The sequence below is a fragment of the Neomonachus schauinslandi genome, chromosome 12 (assembly GCF_002201575.2).
Source record: "Neomonachus schauinslandi chromosome 12, ASM220157v2, whole genome shotgun sequence".
NCBI lineage: Eukaryota > Metazoa > Chordata > Mammalia > Carnivora > Phocidae > Neomonachus > Neomonachus schauinslandi.
In genome coordinates this window covers 68,844,854-68,862,506 of record NC_058414.1, presented here as the reverse complement: position 1 = coordinate 68,862,506, position 17,653 = coordinate 68,844,854, and the positions used below count along the sequence as shown (strand labels likewise).

Genomic DNA, 17,653 nt, shown 5'->3' with positions numbered 1-17,653 from the left:
TGTGTGTGTGTGTGTGTGTGTGTGTGTGTGTGTGTGTGTGTGTGTGTACAAGATTTCTTATGAGGAATGAGCTCAAGTGATGATGGAGGCTGAGAATTCCTAACATCTGCAGTTGGTCAGCTGGAGACCTGAGAGAGTCAGTGGTGAAAAGTTCCAGTCCAGGTCTGAGAAGGCAGAAGACTGATGTCTGCTCAAAGAGAGGCAGAGAGAGCAAATTCTCCATTTTGTCTCCTTTGGTTCTATTCAGGCCTTGAGTGCATTGGATGAGATCCACCCATTTTGAGGGGGGCAATCTGCTTTACTCAGGCTGCCAATTCCAATATTAATCTCATCCAGAAATGCTCTCACAGACACACCCAGGATAATGTTTAACCAAATATCTGGGTACCCCGTGGCACAGTCAGGTTGATGCATAAAAACCGACAAAAATTCCAAGGAGAAAAAAAAAGGCAGAGGAAGCATGCTTAGGCACCAGCATGACTATAGAATACTCCTGGTTGAGCTTAGATTAGAAATTAATACAGAGAAAAGACAGAGAGACACATATAGTCAACACCACAAGAAGGGAATGACAAAAGTCATAAGAAGATTGAAGCCAGGTTGAGTTGAGGGTCCGTGGGCAACTTCAGGGCTGGAGCCATTCCACAGCCAGGCAGAATCATGCGCCCCCACCCCCCCCCACAACCTAGTCACGCCCCAGGGTCAGAGTTTAGGACATCTGGTCAAACCTGAAGGCCAGTGCTAAGATTTAGAATCTATGTGGATCGATATTTGATGTCTAAGTCGTCTGGGGTCCAGGCAGACATATTTAAAGTGTAAAAATTGAACAACTCATTTTCACTTTCTCCTCACAATTCTATTCTTCCTGTTTCCTGAGGGCCAGGAAAGGGTCTAAATTTTGGAGAAGACCGCTTTGGCAATGGCAGATAGAGTCGTTCTGAAGTATAGAGTTTGGGGAGGAAGCATCACCAAAATCATAGTTGACCCTAAGTTTTATCTGTGTGAAAATAAATGTAAACGTCAAGGCCCAATTTAAACTGTTTTCTTATCTTTTTTTCTGAACTTTTCAACACTGACGGGCATGAGCAAGCACATTACTGGGGAACGGTTGAAAGCTGTATCTTCTCATTCCTTACATGTCGCTCATCCACACCGACACTGATTTTCAGGGGAAATCAGGGCCGGGATGTGTGTCTTGGTTTCATTTCCATGAACAGTTGCACTCTTTACGGTGAAGGATTGGGAGTAGCTGCATTCCCCTGGCGGCTCAGGGCGAGCACCAGCAGAGGGAGTCATTGTAAGCCAGACCCTGAGAATGTGCATCCTACTCTCCTCCTGTTTTAGCCGTGTGGAAGCATGAAGACACAGGGATCTCTGTTTCAGCTGCCCCTCATATCCAGTAGACTCGTGGTGGTGTTCATTCATTCAGCAAATGTGTACTGGGGGCAGAACCCACGCCAGGTATGATGTTAGAGATGTTTGTAGCAAGGGAAACATCTAGTTCTTGCCCTCAGTCTGCTGCTAGTCTACCATGAAAGCTGACTTCGAGAAAGGAATTAGGTTGGATAAAGTGCAGCAGTTGTGATTTGGGAAGGGAAGGAGGTGCTGCACAGCAGGGAGGCCTGAATGAGAATTGGGGTTCATCCCACCTCCTTCACCTGGGTTTGTGGCCCATGTGCTGACACGACTTTCACATTTGTATTTCTAGGCCAGATCTCTCCTCTAAGGCTCCAAACCTGAGTAGCCGTCTGTCCTTGGCTTCTCTACACAGATGACTTACAGGCCCCTCAAACCTCTGATCCCTCCAAGCGAGCTCCTCCCGTCTCAGTCTATGGCAGCACCAAGCCTGAGAAAGCTCAGAGCTGTCCTGGAAACCCTCTTCTCCCTTCTGCCCTTCATCTCTTCTCCTGAGACTACTCTTGGGCCTCCATGGCATCTCATATCTGGCGGACCCCCTTACCCCCCAGCCTGCCACGGGTCCATTCCACACTGCCGCCTTGCCCTCACTCCCTCAGGCTTGTCCATCCTTGCTTCCCTTTCCCTTCTCCCATCCATCTGTGCAGCCAGAGTTCCCGTCCGGAAACTCACACCAGATGATGTCCCTCCCAACTCCCTTGCTCACATCCCCTGGTTGTGCTCTGTTTTGAGGACACAAAAGAGAATTGATCTTTCAGGCCCCGTGACCTCACCCTGCCCACCTCCCTGATCCCGTCTCTTAATGCTTCACTCTCTGCTTGAACCCACGCTGTCCTGCTCCTCTCCAATCCCAGATGATCCCCCTTCACCCTGCTGGGCTCAGTTTAACTCTCATTTTCTCAGACATCTCCTCTCTGTCCTGATTACTCAGCTCTCTCTCTCATGCTTGTTTTGTTTTTTGCTTCTTGGAACACCTAACATGGCTGGAACTGAATAAAGAATTGGGTTTTAGTCATTTAAGGTCTGTCTTCATCCCTTGCTCCAGAAGGAAGACTTCCAAGGCCAGGGACTTTATCTGTTCTGATCACAGGGATCTCTCCAGCTTCCAGAACTGTGCCTGGTGCATGGTAGGTGTTCAGTAGAGGTTTCATGAATGAATACTACGTGGTGGGTCATGCATTCGGGATCAGGATTGAGCAGCAACAGGTATTAAATAAATGATGTGTATAAAAAAAAAATCTTACTGGAAAAGGATGAGCGTGAATATGACAACAGAACAGCTTGGGCAGTGGGAGGCCCAGACCAGAAGCCGAGCACAATGGATAAAGGTAACAAGTGTTCATAGCATCTAGTTTGCTTTAGGAAGGGCTCCCCGTGGTGGAGGCATCCAGGGTGAGATGAAATCCAGGTGAGAGATATCCTTCGGCCTCTCCTGTCATAACTCTGTGGTCCTGACATTGTCTGCGGGAGAACGTAGCCCCTGCACTGTGTGCTGTCCTTTCCATTCTGAGGGTTGTCTGTCCTCCAGTGTGTGAAAGACTCATTTTGTTGCTGTCTGTGACATTGGCATTTCGGTTACTTGTGGCTTTGATCACCAAGACCCAACCTAGCTCTGAATTCAGGTGTTCTGTCACGTCGCTACTTCTTGCAGCCAGCAGCTCTGCCTCTGGCTGGTCGCTGCCCACCGCCTTTATAATGTCCCCCTCCTGGGCTGTCTGGGAGCAGGGGCAGTGGTTGGCCTGCTAGTGTCCAGCCCATGCTGTGCCACGGTGTGGACAGCGACTGGCACCCATGCATGGCACCGCAGGACTCCTTGACCCTGCTCCTCTGTGGAGCGATGCTGACTTCCAGGATCCTTGTCTAAGTCTTTGTTGGTAGAGGAGGTAAAGACCAGTCTATGACTTCCTTCAGTGAACCCCAAGCAGGAAATCGGCCAGCTTTTCACAGCTGCTTCTCCTCCTTCCTCGCCCCACATCCACTGAGAATTACTGATGGGAGCGGGCTTTACCTACTCAAGTGTGTATGGACAAAATAAAAAGGAAATGAGAGTCACTCCTTTATACACTCAATGAGATACATAATACAGTGAGCTTCCTCTGAGATGTGGAATATGAGTGTGTTGACCCTTTCAAGGACAAACTGTGTAACAGATTCTGTTGTTAAATGTATGGAAAGTTAGTGCCTGTCCAACTGTGGGTTTTCTTTTTTTTCTTTGGTCTTGCTTGATGAGTCCAGGTGTTTCCTTTTAAAGGTAAGAATTAGCATTTTAACCAGTCAGCTTGTTTGGCATTTACCCACCGATTGTATCATTTGCATTGGCTGACATTGCCCTAATAATGGAGAAAAAGCAAATCTGTTTAGGTAGTCATACATTTCTTTTTATGCACACCACACACGAATTATTTGTCTACCTTACATTTTGTGCAGGAGATATTCTCTTAACAGTTGGTTGCAAATTGAATTTTTAGAAATCAAAATCAGTTGGCTGCAGGAACATATCAGATAAGCTTTATCTTCCTTCCTAATGAATCATCACCAGGCAGTGACTACTGTCATGTAATTTTTTAGATTCTTTTCCTTGGTTCTTTTTGTCAAGTAATTGATTTATAAATGAGTATTTAAGTTTTCCGGTCAGGCTTCCTGTTTAAAGGAAGCCTGCAGTGAATTATTTCACAAGTTCGGATTTTAATGATCTATGTTGGCGGAAGTGAAGAAGGCAGTGCCTTGTGTGATTTGTTTTAATGCTAAACCTAAGGCCAAACCCCCTCGTGTTGATAAACCAATAAGAGAAGTCATGTGAACACTGATAATGGCACTTTTCCAATTGCAAATATTTTGCATTTCCTATGATTTTTATTAGGATACAGAATCATATATTCTTTTACCTATGGAAGTATCTTATACTGGCTAGGAATCTACTACAGTGTTGAATTGAGTTGGTGAGGTTGGCCATCCTTGCCTTCATTTTGATCTTAAAGAGAAAGCATTCAATCTTCCACTATTAAGTATTATGTTAGCTAATGGTAGGCATTTCAGGGGCACCTGGGTGGCTCAGTCAGTGAAGCGTCTGCCTTCGGCTCAGGTCATGATCCCAGGGTCCCGGGATTGAGCCTTTCCTTGGCATTGCTCAGCAGGGAGTCTGTTTCTCCCTCTCCCTCTGCCCTCCCCATCCCACCCCCCACTCATGCTCTTTCTCTCTCAAATAAATAAAATCTTTAAAAAAATAATAAATAAATAAAAATAAAATAAAAGTAGGCATTTCATTAAGGCTTGTTATCAATTTGGGAAAATTACCTTCTATTATTAGCTTTCTGACAGTTTTTATCAGGAATGGATGCTGAATTTTGCATGTTTTTTTTTCCTACATCTGTTAATATGGTGAATTAATATTGATTGATTGACTTTAAAATGTTATACCAAACCTGCCTTCATGATTAACCCTGTTTATCATGTTTATATATATATATGTTTATATATATATATATGTTTATATATATATATAAAACTAGATTTATTTTGCTAAAATTTTATAAGGATTTTTGCATTTGTGTTCATGAGAGATGGCAATCTATAGTTTTCTTGTCTTGTAATACATCTGACTAATTTTGGCATCAATAATGCTGGCCTCATAAAAAGAGTTAGTTGTGTTCTCTGTTCTATTTTCTGGGAGAATTTTTGTAGACTTGATGTGATTTCTTCCATAAATACTTTGTAGAATTCATAGACGTCATGTGTGCCTGGCATTTTTCTTGTGGAAAGGTTCTTAACTACAAGTTCGGTTTCTTTATTAGGTATAGTGTTATTTAAGCTGTACATTTTTTCTTGAGTGAGTCTAGTTGAATTATAATTTATGCAACTATTTATAAGACACATGGGTTTTAATGAATCAAGAATAATCCATCTAAATTGACATCTTTTAAAAAACCAAGCAGATCAGGGAAAGGGGCTAGGGCATTTGCAAGTGGGCACATCCACAAATAACATGACCATTATGGGCACACAATAGACAGTAATTTTGTGCTTATGATATCCTGTTGAAAAGCAAACACTCAGGACGATAATCATAATTACTTGTTACTTTTCCAAAAGATTGAAATAAATACTGCATGAGTCAGTTACCTTTCTATTTCAAATACCTATTTAATGACAAAGTAGGGATCAATATAAGACTTCCAGTAATGGAGGAATGATACTTGTACAGTCAAAATTCACTATTTATGGATTCAGGTACTAAAATGTATTTGTAACCTCAGAATCATACTTGTGACGCTCTCACGTTCATTCGCAGCCATGCACAGAGCAGTGAAAACTTTGAGCAGCCCAGTGCACACATTCCCAGCTGATATCAGACAAGGCAACGCTCTGCCTTCCTTCCCACCCTCACGCAGGGTTAACTACAGGATGGAGCAGCAGGGGGCAGTGCAGCACAGTGCAAGAAGCTCAAGCTCTGGGGCCACTGCATAGTTCGAATCCCACCTGTGGCCCCTCTTAGTGGGGTGGCCTCAGGCAAGTCACTAACGCTTCTAAACATCTCTTTCTCTTCTGTAATATAAAGAAAGTAGAATCTGACCGGATGAGTTGTTCTTAGGATTTAATACTGTCATCAATGTGGGATGTGTATTGTATCTATATGTATATTGCTTCTAGGAGAAATGATACATTATTTGCTGTTTCATTGTTCCCAGTGTCTTGTTAGACCTTACCTAGCATGAATAACAAGAATGGACTGTATTTAGCTTTCTTACCTGATGAAAGTATGCAAGTATGATTTGCAGATGTTTAACAAACCTTGCTTTTAAGATAAGCGTCTCTGATCATGAAGTACTATGTATTTTACATGTTGCTAGAATTGATTTGCTGAAGTTGTAAAAAGCATTTTTGTATCTATGGTTGGTAAAGGAATTTTTTTTAAAAAAAATGTGTAATCTCACAAGTTTAGGAGCATGGGAGAGGAGATAACACATAAATATCAACAGTTTTTACCAAGTTGAGTGGCAGGTGACAGCAGACAAGAGAAGGCTGACACACACAGGTGTGTGGAGTTGGAGTAGAGCCAAGGAACAAACTCGTTTACTCCACAGAACTGCAGATGGCTCAGGGTGGTTTCAGAAAGGATCAGGAATGGAAGATGCCAGTTATCCAGGGGCACCTGGCTGGCTCAGTTGGAAGAGCATGCAACTCTTGATCTTAGGGTCATGAGTTCAAGCCCCACACTGGGTATAGAGATTACTAAAAAAGATAGATAAGCTTTAGAAAAATTATGAAAATAAAAAGAAAATACCAGATATCTGAAGATTAAAGGTGCTGGAAATATGAAAATTGGATAAAAAAAATCCTTAGAAGGAATAGTTAGTACCCTGACCCTGCCTCCTTCTCTAATTAATCCAAAAATGGGACGTTCACTCTCTAAAGAAAGTAAATGAGATATGAATAGATTCAGGAGATCAGACACTGCTAAATTTGAGAACAGGATCCACACCATAAATGGGGCCTCACAGTTAAACAAAGAGACCCCTACCTGCCCCTTCCTTTCTTGATTTCAAATGACTAAAAGATGATGGTTTCCAGAGAGGAGATTGCCACATTCCAATCTGTAGAGAAAGTGACCAGCCCCAAAAAAAGACATCTGGGTCATAACATTAAAAAAAAAAAAAAGACATCTCAGATTCTGAATTTTTGGGGTCCCCTGATGAAACATCTGGATCATCTGGATGCCTTCCCTCCCTGCTGTGAAGCTTCACTAGTTCATAAGCTTTCTGAGGAGCACAGTTGTGGTTTTTTTCCCCAGTTAGCATTTTAGTACCTTGCTTGTAAAGACAGACAACCAACAATCACCAGATACTTGTAGAAATACCTTTAATGTGAAAGCAGAGGCCAAAATGAAGAAACACTTGAAAGAAGAACTTGAAAGAAAAAGATAATTCAAGGGGTGCCTGGGTGGCTCAGTCATTAAGCGTCTGCCTTCAGCTCAGGTCATGATCCCAGGGTCCTGGGATCGAGCCCCACATCGGGCTCCCTGCTCAGCGGGAAGCCTGCTTCTCCCTCTGTGTCTGCCTACCACTTCCCCTGCTTGTTCTCTCTCTCTTTCTGTCAAATAAATAAATAAAATCTTTAAAAAAAGAAAAAGGTAATTCAAGGAGAAAAAAAATCACAAAACTGTCTCTGACTAACCCAGAGAGAAAAAAATCCATGAAGCGTGGTATAAAAGAATATCACTCAAGAAATAAACAGAAGTGGCTGCATAATGAAAATACAATACCTCTTCTTTGAAAAGTTTTGGGGATTTCATGCTGGGAGCACAGAGCATGAAACCAGGGGTAGAGCCCTTCTGAGCACAGGCACTTGTGTGATGGCGCAGGGGGCACAGACCTGTGACACCAGCCTTGGAAATAGGAAAGAACTCTTGGAGATTAAACATGCATTAGCAGAAATAAGAAAGTTGAAGAGTTGGAAGATAAGGAGGTTGGACAAAAGGATGAAAAAATACTCAAGAAAAGAAGATAACTTAAGACATTCATGATGTAAATATAGTCAGAGTTCCAGACAGAGGACAGAAAAACTAGAGAGAAGGAAATAATCCTACAGGTATTTCAAGGCAAGCAAGTTCTCAGAGCTGAAGGACATGATTTTATAGGTTTCAAGGGCCAAGGCAAGGTACACAATCAGGCAATTTTGAATTACCAGGAATAATTTCCTGAAAGCTTTCAAAGACAGATAAACCAAAGTGAAGCAAAAACGGGGGGGGGGGGGGGGGGGTCATGTGCAAAGCAGTGGAAATCAGAATGATAGCAAATAGAAAATGTTAATTTAGCCAGAATTTGTGAGAGGATAGATGGATAGATTTTTTTTTTTTTTTGAGACTGGGGAGAAGAAAAGAGGGTAAAAAAACTAAATTCTCACCTACTATAATAAGAAGTCAGTAGATGGTCAATCTCAATGAAAAATCAGAAAATGGTCAGATAAGCATGCCATGTAGATATTTGGAGGTAAAACAACAATTAAAAAAATAACCTATTTCAGCACAAGAATCAAAGGCCTCTTGAGTGCAGGAATCATGGATTGAGGAAAGGAACCACTGTTTTTCAACATCAGTCATGTACCTTTTATCTCTCTGTGTTAGTCATTTAACAATTACAATTAAAGAATAGGTAAGGATTTGGACGAGGTTGGCTTGAACTGCCCAGATGTGACACTAACGCTTCTTCTCTCTCCAGATTCCAGGTACATTCTCTTGCCTGTCGTGTTACATCACCTCCACATGCACCTGCAAGAACAGAAGGACCTGATCATGTGCGCACGTATCCTTAGCAACGTATTTTGTCTCATCAAGAAAAATAGCTCAGTAAGTAAATACAGGTCATAGTATGTAGTTCCCATCAAATGGCTTCTGGAAATAAAAATGTTAAAGTCTTCAGAGAAACCACACTGAAGAGTAACCCTCTGAGACTCTCCTTTTTACTTCCAGCTGGGTTGGACATTTTGCTTTTCCTCTGAAATCACTTTTTTTTAACCTTGTAAGATTGCTATAACCCCAAATAACCTGGGTTTCCTAAACTTGTATTTCAAGAAAGAACTGAATACCCAGTGAGAAAAATTAGAAATCTCAAAGCCTCCCACATGTGTCTTTAATCTTGATATGATGAATACTCTGTGGCAAGAATAAATTACTGCCTGCAAAGTGAAGTCTTTTTGGACCCATTCTGTGGAAGGCTGCGTGGTGATGCTCAGAACTTGGCCATGGCCCTTGGGCCCTGCCCTGCAGAAATTGTGGAAGCAGAGGAAAGCCCCAGGAGACAAGGAGCGTATCTTGCACTATAGTCATTACTCAGCCACAACAGTAATCACTAAATTGTTAAGGATTCGGGAATTCCTGTGGATATACCTGACTCTTGCTACAGCACAGTCTCATTAGAGGATGCAGGGCAAATAGAGAAAAATCACATGCTTACTTAGAAATGGGGACAACTCTTTGAGTATTCATGTCCACAGCTCTCGGGACTCATGTGAAATTCACACGTGAAGGACGTCCTGTTCTCGTTCTGTCAGTTTGCAGCTGTGAGTTGGCATTATACTCGTCTTCGACAGCTGGTCCAGTGCAGTGCTGGGACTCTTGTTTCTCTGCCTCCCTGCTACTACTCGGCTACAGTTTCCCCATGTTTGTCGCTCTTACTTATGATCACCTTCTGAAGGGCTCAGCGTTGAGCTGGCGTGGAACCCCAGTGGAAGGAATGGAGAGAGGGCCCCAGCACTGGAAACAGAGTTGGTACTTGAGAGGAAAAGGTCAGAAGCTCTGTGTGTAGAAATGTAATAAGAGAGACCTGCCCAGGGAGGGACGACTGATTTTAACACATCCCCAGGATGCCAGGCCTCAGAGTTGGGCTGGGCCTGGGGAGAAGAGTGATGACAGGGGGGAAATGTTAGTTTTGCTTTAAAACTTTCCTGTGTAATTCTGCTAAGTGAGATGGTTCACTGCAGAAAACTGAAAACGACTGTCAACAGTAGTGGAAAAGACTTTTTAAAAATTTCTCCTGTCTATTTCAGTTTGGAAGTTACAGTCAGCTTTTGGACTTACCTGATAATGAACTCAAAACAGAAACTCTGCTCTGCGGGGGAAACCATGGTAGTTTTCTTGCAAGTGTAAGAAAGTTTATCATGAAACCCTGGCCAAAAAGCGGTTTCAAACTCACACTTTGTAAAAGTTTTTGTTTGTTTGGCTGGTTCTTTTTTGGAACGGCCATCTCCTTGGTAAGGAGCCTTTGGACACAGAGTTTTGTCTTGTGCAGGCATAATAAGAATCCAACTCTACTACATTCAGTCTGTGCAGAGCAATTTGGGTTTCTCTCTCAAGTCCTGGGGACTTGGCTACAAGTATTAATTTTGCTTTGGGGAAGCAGTTACCCACCACGGCCACTGACCTTAGATCCAGTCTGGAGCTCATGGTGTTCATCTACACTGAATGCTGTTTGCTCATCTTACATGGAGGATTTCCTAAAAATCATTTTTATAGGAATAGTCGTTTGCACTTAAAAGAGAGTTTTGGAAAATGACCTTTGCAACTCAAGTGATGGGAAGAGTATATGTAAGCACAAGCTGAAATCAGAAGAACTAAGGACTTTGGGAACCAGGAAGGGCTTTCAGTGAGGAATCCGACTCAGAGAGGCCAACTGCCTGGGCCCCAGCACACACCGGGTCTGTGCATAGCTGATGCTCTGAATTCATCTGCTGTGCTTTCTAGGATGTCACCCCACCTTTTCATTTGTATGTCCAGTAGCCACAGCATAGCCTCGCTGGGTACTCTTGGGTAAGCTGTGAACTTCTCTGTGCCTTTGTTTTCTGTAAAAGAAGGTCATTTACTTAGGTGACGTAGGTGAGGTCCAGTTCTGTCAAGTTCTTGAATCCTCTGACTTTTTTATTCTGTATTTGGAAATGTGAGGCTTTTTCCCCCCTTTTCCATTAAAGAGAGATTAATACCTATATTAAGCCACCATTTCCTGAACTCCTTATTTTTTTTCTCTTAAGGAGAAATCTGTGTTGGAGGAAATAGATGTGATAGTGGCCAGCCTGCTGGACATCCTGCTGAGAACCATATTGGAGATCACCAGTCGACCTCAGCCGTCCGGCTCTGCCATGAGGCTCCAATTCCAGGATGTCACTGTAAGATCATAAAGCAAATGGCACATGGAACAGAGCATAGTTGTGCTTGTGAAAGCTTCGGTCACTTTGAGGGTGGGTTGCTGTAGGAAGCTGGGAAATCTGGCCTTGGGAGAGTGACCCATATGTATTTCAAATACACATGGAGTTACTTACATTTTACTAGGGAATGAAGATAAAAAACACTGTTTGTTAAAAGATCTTGGATTAAGATAGTTTAATTTCAGAAAGCCAAATTTGTTATTAGCTCTCACTTTGCCCAGTTTAAATTAGCCCATGATTCTGTGTCCCTAGTCCTCATGATAACTTTTCATTCTCTTTTTATCCATCAGATTGCTTGAGGAAATAAGAATAATGAAATAGAGAAACAGGAGTCAGGTGTTCTGAGTTCTAATTCTGGATTTCTCACTGTGAATGGCAAGGATCTTAATTTGGGGAGGCTTCAGTTTCCTTAGCTATGAAATGAGAAAGTTTGACATGGTAGTTTCTAAGTAACCTTCAAGCTCCACTATTTTATGAGCGTAATATAACATGATTTATAAAAAATTAAGAAATAATGTATCTGATAGTTTATGTATGTGTATATATTTTTATGTGTGTGTATTTGTCTATAGAGAGAGATGGATGGATGGACGGATGGATGGATTCTATTTAAAACTCACATTCAGTTGACCAAGAATTTGTTTTTTTAGATCTGATTAAGCATATTCTTCCAAATATCAGAAATGGCAGTAGATGCTGTACTTTTCATATATTTACAAAAATGTCAGCTTCTGCCATTCTCATTATAAATCATCCACAATAGAACCTTTGTCTTAAGAATGTTTGCCTATGGGGCGCCTGGGTGCTCAGTCGTTAAGCATCTGTCTTCAGCTCAGGTCATGATCCCGGGGTCCTGGGATTGAGCCCCACATCAGGCTTCCTGCTCAGTGGGGAGTCTGCTTCTCCCTCTCCCACTCCCCCTGCTTGTGTTCCCTCTCGTTCTGTCTCTCTCTGTCAAATAAATAAATAAAATCTTAAAAAAAAAAAGAAGAATGTTTGCCTAGCCCCTGATGAAAATAATTTTTACTTTTACTTAAAAAAAATAAAGAGTCTGCCCTGACTCTCCTACCAAGTTCTCCTGACTGTTCCAGGAGAAACAATTGTGTTGAATTTTATTTTCTCTGCTTTCAGAGCTGAGATTCACCTGAGGAAATAAAGTTAAACTCTTTCTTTTAACAAACTAAGTTAAAGATAGTATAAAAAACTTCCTAATACATGGAATAGCCATACTGCCTCATTTAAAGAAAAGAGGAGCAAACGATAGATTTCTCAATTTCATGTGAAAAGTGGTACCTACATCTTGGGGTTGGCTTCTTGTATTTAGTGCACTACTTGGTCCAAAGTAAATGCTCAAAACATGTTGTTGCTTAATACAACAACATTGTTGGGGTTCATTATGGATTTGAAGGTTTGGGGTTTTTTATGTTGAATTTTTTTTATTTTGTTTTTTTCTCATGTTTTTTTAATTAAACTTTTTATTTTGTGATAATTATAGAGTCACATGCAGTTGTAAGAATTATTACAGAGTTGTAAGAACAGCTTTTACCCAGTTTCCACAATGGTAAGATCTTACAGAACTATAGGACAATATCACAACTAGGATACTGACATTAATACAGTCAAGACAGAATATTTCCATCGCCCCAAGGATCCCCCATGCTGTGTTTATAGTCAAACCCATTTCCTTTCCATCTCCACCTCCTCCTTAACCCTGATAATCACAAATCTCTTCTCCATTTTTATAATTTTGTCATTTCAAGCATGTTATAGAAATGAAATCATACAGTAGATAACCTTTTGTAATAAGCTTTTCTTCTTTAACTCAGAATAATTCTCTGGAGATTCATCCAAGTTATTACATATATTTATATATCTTATTCTTTTTTATTGCTCAGTAGTTTCCATGTTGTGGATGTACCACAGTGTGTTTAACCATCACGCATTGAAGGCCACCTGGGTTGTATCCAGATTTTGGCTATTATGAACAAAGCTGCTATAAATGTTTCTGTGCCAGTTTTTATGTAAGCCTAAGTCTTCACTTCTCTAGGATAAATTCCTAGGAGTGTGGTTGTTGGATTGTATGGTAGTTGCGTGTTTTTTTTTTTTAAGATTTTATTTATTTGAGAGAGAGAGAGAGAGTGAGCACACGTGAGCGGGGAGAGGCGCAGAGGGAGAAGCAGACTACCCACTGAGCAGGGAGCCCCATAATGCTCGATCCCAGGACCCTGAGATCATGACCTGAGCCAAAGGCAGATGCTTACCTGACTGAGCCACCCAGGAGTCACTGCATGTTTAGTTTTTAAAGAAACTGGCAAACTGTTTTCCATAGTGGCTGTATAACTTTACATTCTCATGTTCACAATGTATGAATGATCCAATTTCTCACTACCCTCTTCAGCATTTGGTGTTGTCATTTTTTTGTTGTTGGGGGGGGTGTATTCTGTTACATAGGTAGTAATATCTTATTGTGATTTTAGTTGGCATTTTCCTAATGGCTAATGATGCTGAACATCTTTTCATATACTTGTTTGTCACCAATATATCCTCTTCGGTGGAATGTCTCTTCATGTTTTTCCGATTTTCTACCTGAATTGCTATTTACTGTTGAATTTTCATGGTTCTTTATATATTCTAGATAGTAGTCCTTTATGAGTATGTGGTTTATAAATACTTTCTCCCTTTCCATAGCTTGTTTCCTCATCCTCTTAACAAGGTCTTTTGCAAAAGTTTTTAATATTGATGAAGTCCACTCTATCAGTTTTTCCTTTTATGGATCATGCTTTTGATGTCAAATCTAAGAACTCTTTTGTCTAGCCTTGTATCCTAAAGTTTATCTCCTAGGATTTTTTTCCTAAAAGTTTTAGAGTTTTATATTTAACATTTAAGTCTATGAACCATTTTGAGTTAATTTTTGCATAAGCTGTGCCAGAGAATTCTAACATTTTATTATCTCAATGTTGACATATATTAATTGTCTTTTTTCTTTCAATTTGAGATCTTCCTGTTTCTTGGTATGATGAGTGATTTGTAATTGAAATCTGGACATTTTTCTATTATAAGACTCTGGATCTTACTTAAACCTTCTGTTTTAGCTGGCTTTATGTGATACTACTTGGCAAGGGAAGCAGGGAGGGTGCTAACTCATGATGGCCAGAGGTCGAAGTTCGTGTTCCCCATATTATCTTCACTAACACTGACCTTTGGCAATGAAATCACCAGCTCCCGATTTGGCTTTCTCTAAGGAAGTTATTAGGGCATCTCTGCACAGCTTTGTGAGCATGGAAGTCTAAGCTCCCCACTTGGTGTGGGTGAGGCCAAAGTTTTTTGTGATCTTCAACTGGAGTAGAGCAGTTATTACTAAAAGTTTTGTCTTGCTAAACCGCTTTATCTGATCCTTTGGCCAAAGAGAGTAAACTTTTGTTGTTTGTAATTGTTGGTGTAATTGGCCAGCTTCTTCAGCTCCAGGTGTGAGATACCCGAAACAGAAAGAAAACCCAGAGCACGCAGTACCATGTCCTTCCTCAGGTCCCAAGGTCCCTGGTCAGACTGCTCTCTTTTCTCCATCTTCAGACTCTTCTTCTGTTTGTTCTCTATGTAACAGCGAGGTTTGTAAAGTAGTACTTAGCAGGAGGAATAGGTAAAAGTGTATCTACTCCATCTTCTCCAAGGCAAAAGAAAGTTCTCCTTCATTATGGTTTTGATGGTGACATTTTAACTGTTTCCTGGCAATAGAGTTCTAACACAGTTTTAAAATTATAATAGCCCAGCAAACCTCAGAACAAATGCTGGCTCTGGATAAAGACTGCTTGAGGTCAGAAGCTAAAACACTTTTTCAGACTGCTTTGTATCCAGAAGCAGAGTCAATGACAAATCTCTCTGGGGTATGCACGGCCTTTAGGCCTTCACAATACAATAATCAGTGCAAAGGAAGAGACTCGAAGGCATTGAATCGGGTTTGCAGATGAAGTTGGGGGTAAGGCAGGCAGGGTGTTCATCCGTTGTTCTAAATTTTAGGAAAATCACGTAAAGAGGAACTTTCCCCAGCATAGCCGTGTTGTACCTCCCCCCGTTTTGCGAAAAACCAAACTCTCACAAGGTATGTAGATTGAAATTTGCTGGCACACATGCACTTGAATTACTTGGCTCCTTTGGTTTTATGCTGTAAGACATTTTTTTCAGGGTACTCAAGCAGATCTGCTTTGAATCCTACTTTGCCACTTCATTATCTGCATGCTCTTGGGCAATTTACGAATATCTCTAAGCTTCTGTTCCTTTGTCTTTAAAACAGAAAATAGGGGCGCCTGGGTGGCTCAGTTGGTTGAGCATCTGCCTTCGGCTCAGGTCATGATCCCAGAGTCCTGGGATCCAGGCAGCGGGCTCTCTGCTCAGCGGGGAACCTGCTTCTCCCTCTTCCTCTCCCTCTGTGCGCTCTCTCGATCTCTCAAATAAATAAATAAAATCTTTAAAAAATAAAAATAAAAAAATAAGACAGAAAATAATTGGACCTCTCTCAAAGTTACTGTGAGGATTTCATCACATCTGTAAGGGTTTAAACAGTATCAGTTTATTTTAGTAATTATTATAGTAGCAACAATAGTCACAGTAGTGTTTATTACACAGTAGTAGTGTAATGGTCACATGATTGCTGAATACTTATACTGTTGTTATAACTAATTCTATGGTGAGGAGCATGAGCTGGTCATTCACAGAGTCAGTCCTCTGTGGGCACTGAAGACTTAATTTCTTTACCATTTTTTCATGGAGAACAGGCTCTCTGAATAATAGGAGGTCTTTACTTTGCATTAAACATTACAACATTGAACACTTTGCAGTCTTTTTTTTTTTTTAAAAGATTTTATTTATTTATTTGAGAGAGAGAGAGTGAGAGAGAGCATGAGAGGGGGGAGGGTCAGAGGGAGAAGCAGACTCCCCACCGAGCAGGGAGCCTGATGCGGGACTCGATCCAGGGACTCCAGGATCATGACCTGAGCCGAAAGCAGTCGCTTAACCAACTGAGCCACCCAGGCGCCCGAACACTTTGCAGTCTTTGCAGAAAAAGTGCCCACAATAAGTGGACGTCCTGTGGGTGAAAGCAGTTCCCACAGTGCATCATGGCGAAGTGTTCAGTTCTCTTGCGGGTCCCATGGCTGTCACCGTGCCTCCCCATAATGCTAACAGGAGGACTGGCTTCCGCTGCATCATAATTCTAAATAACAAAATAAATAATATTTTGCAACATAATTCTAAATAAAAAAAATAGCCTTATTTTTACTATTTAAAGGGATTGTACTTTTTGTTCCTTTACCAACTGTTCTTTAAACTTTAAAATGCTCTCGCTAGAAAGAAGAAAAAACACCATTGTTATCGGTTCCTTTCAAAAACCTAATTGTACGCAGAAGCAGAGTTAATACAGCAGCGTATATAGCTGTTTGCTCACACCCTCAACTAATCGGACTGCAGAGTTCCTTACAATTTATAAATGCTTCTTTCTTTGACCATAATTTGGTTTAGCACCATTTATGGTGCAGGTGACTCAACTCAACATAGGCCATGTCTAAGAAAGATACACTTGTCTAAACTTTTCATGCACTGGGGGCTTCTGGTTGAGGGGGAGAAGGGATACAGAATTCTGTAAGAAATTTCTGGAAAAAATAGTGCATGTGTATAACAGAAGGTTTCGTGAGGGCCGTTGTTGTAGCCATGTAATATCTTGTTATTCACAATTATTGTTAGAAATGCCCACTATACTCAATGTATACATAAAATGGATGCAAGCCACTGAAACACATAATGTTTTAAAGGCAATGTATATGTAGATAACTCCCACACTGAAACAAAGCTAATCTTGGCCAAGAATGGTTTTCATTTATTCTTTTCAACAAATTGTTGAGTCTTGGGGTTTCTTAAAGTTTTTTTTAAGATTGTGTTTAGCACAAGCCGGGTAAGGGCAGAGGGAGAGGAAGAAGCTGACTGCCCGCTGAGCAGGGATCCAGACGTGGGGCTCAATCCCAGGACCCTGAGATCATGACCTGAGCCAAAAGATAGACGCCCAACCAGCTGAGCCACCCAGGCACCCTTGGACACTTAAAATATTTTAAAAACAAACAAAAATTGCATTATAGATGAAAAATATTTTAGTAAAATATTGGACATCTAAGCCTCTTTTTTTTTGGAATATGGTTGACACACAATGTTATATTAGTTTGAGGTGTACAACTTAGTGATTAGACAAGTTTATACCTTATGCTGTGTTCACCCCAGGTGTACTTACCTTATTGCATTTCTATTAAAGTATCACTGACTCTACTCCTTATGCTCTGCTTTTATTCCTGTGATTTACTCGTACCATAAGCAGAGGCCTGTATTTCCCTCTCTCCTTCACCCATTTTGCCCAACCTTTCACTCCCCTCCCCTCTGGCAACCATCAGTTCTGTACTTATAGGTCTGATTCTGCTTTTTGTGTGTTTATTCATTTTTTTTAAGATTCTATTTGTGATTGGAATCATATGATATTTCTCTTTCTTAGTCTGACTTTTTTCACTTA

At 41.1% G+C, this 17,653-nt stretch overlaps 1 protein-coding gene across 1 annotated transcript in view; it reads left to right on the top strand.

Moving 5' to 3' along the window:
- The window catches only part of DOCK4 (dedicator of cytokinesis 4), a 426,479-nt gene that overhangs the window by 303,390 nt on the left and 105,436 nt on the right, over positions 1 to 17,653 (top strand). Inside the window, exons 24-25 of the mRNA XM_044920179.1 lie at positions 8,631 to 8,758; positions 10,936 to 11,070. Of these exons, the coding sequence (XP_044776114.1) occupies positions 8,631 to 8,758; positions 10,936 to 11,070 (263 nt within the window). The remainder of the gene's footprint in view (positions 1 to 8,630; positions 8,759 to 10,935; positions 11,071 to 17,653) is intronic.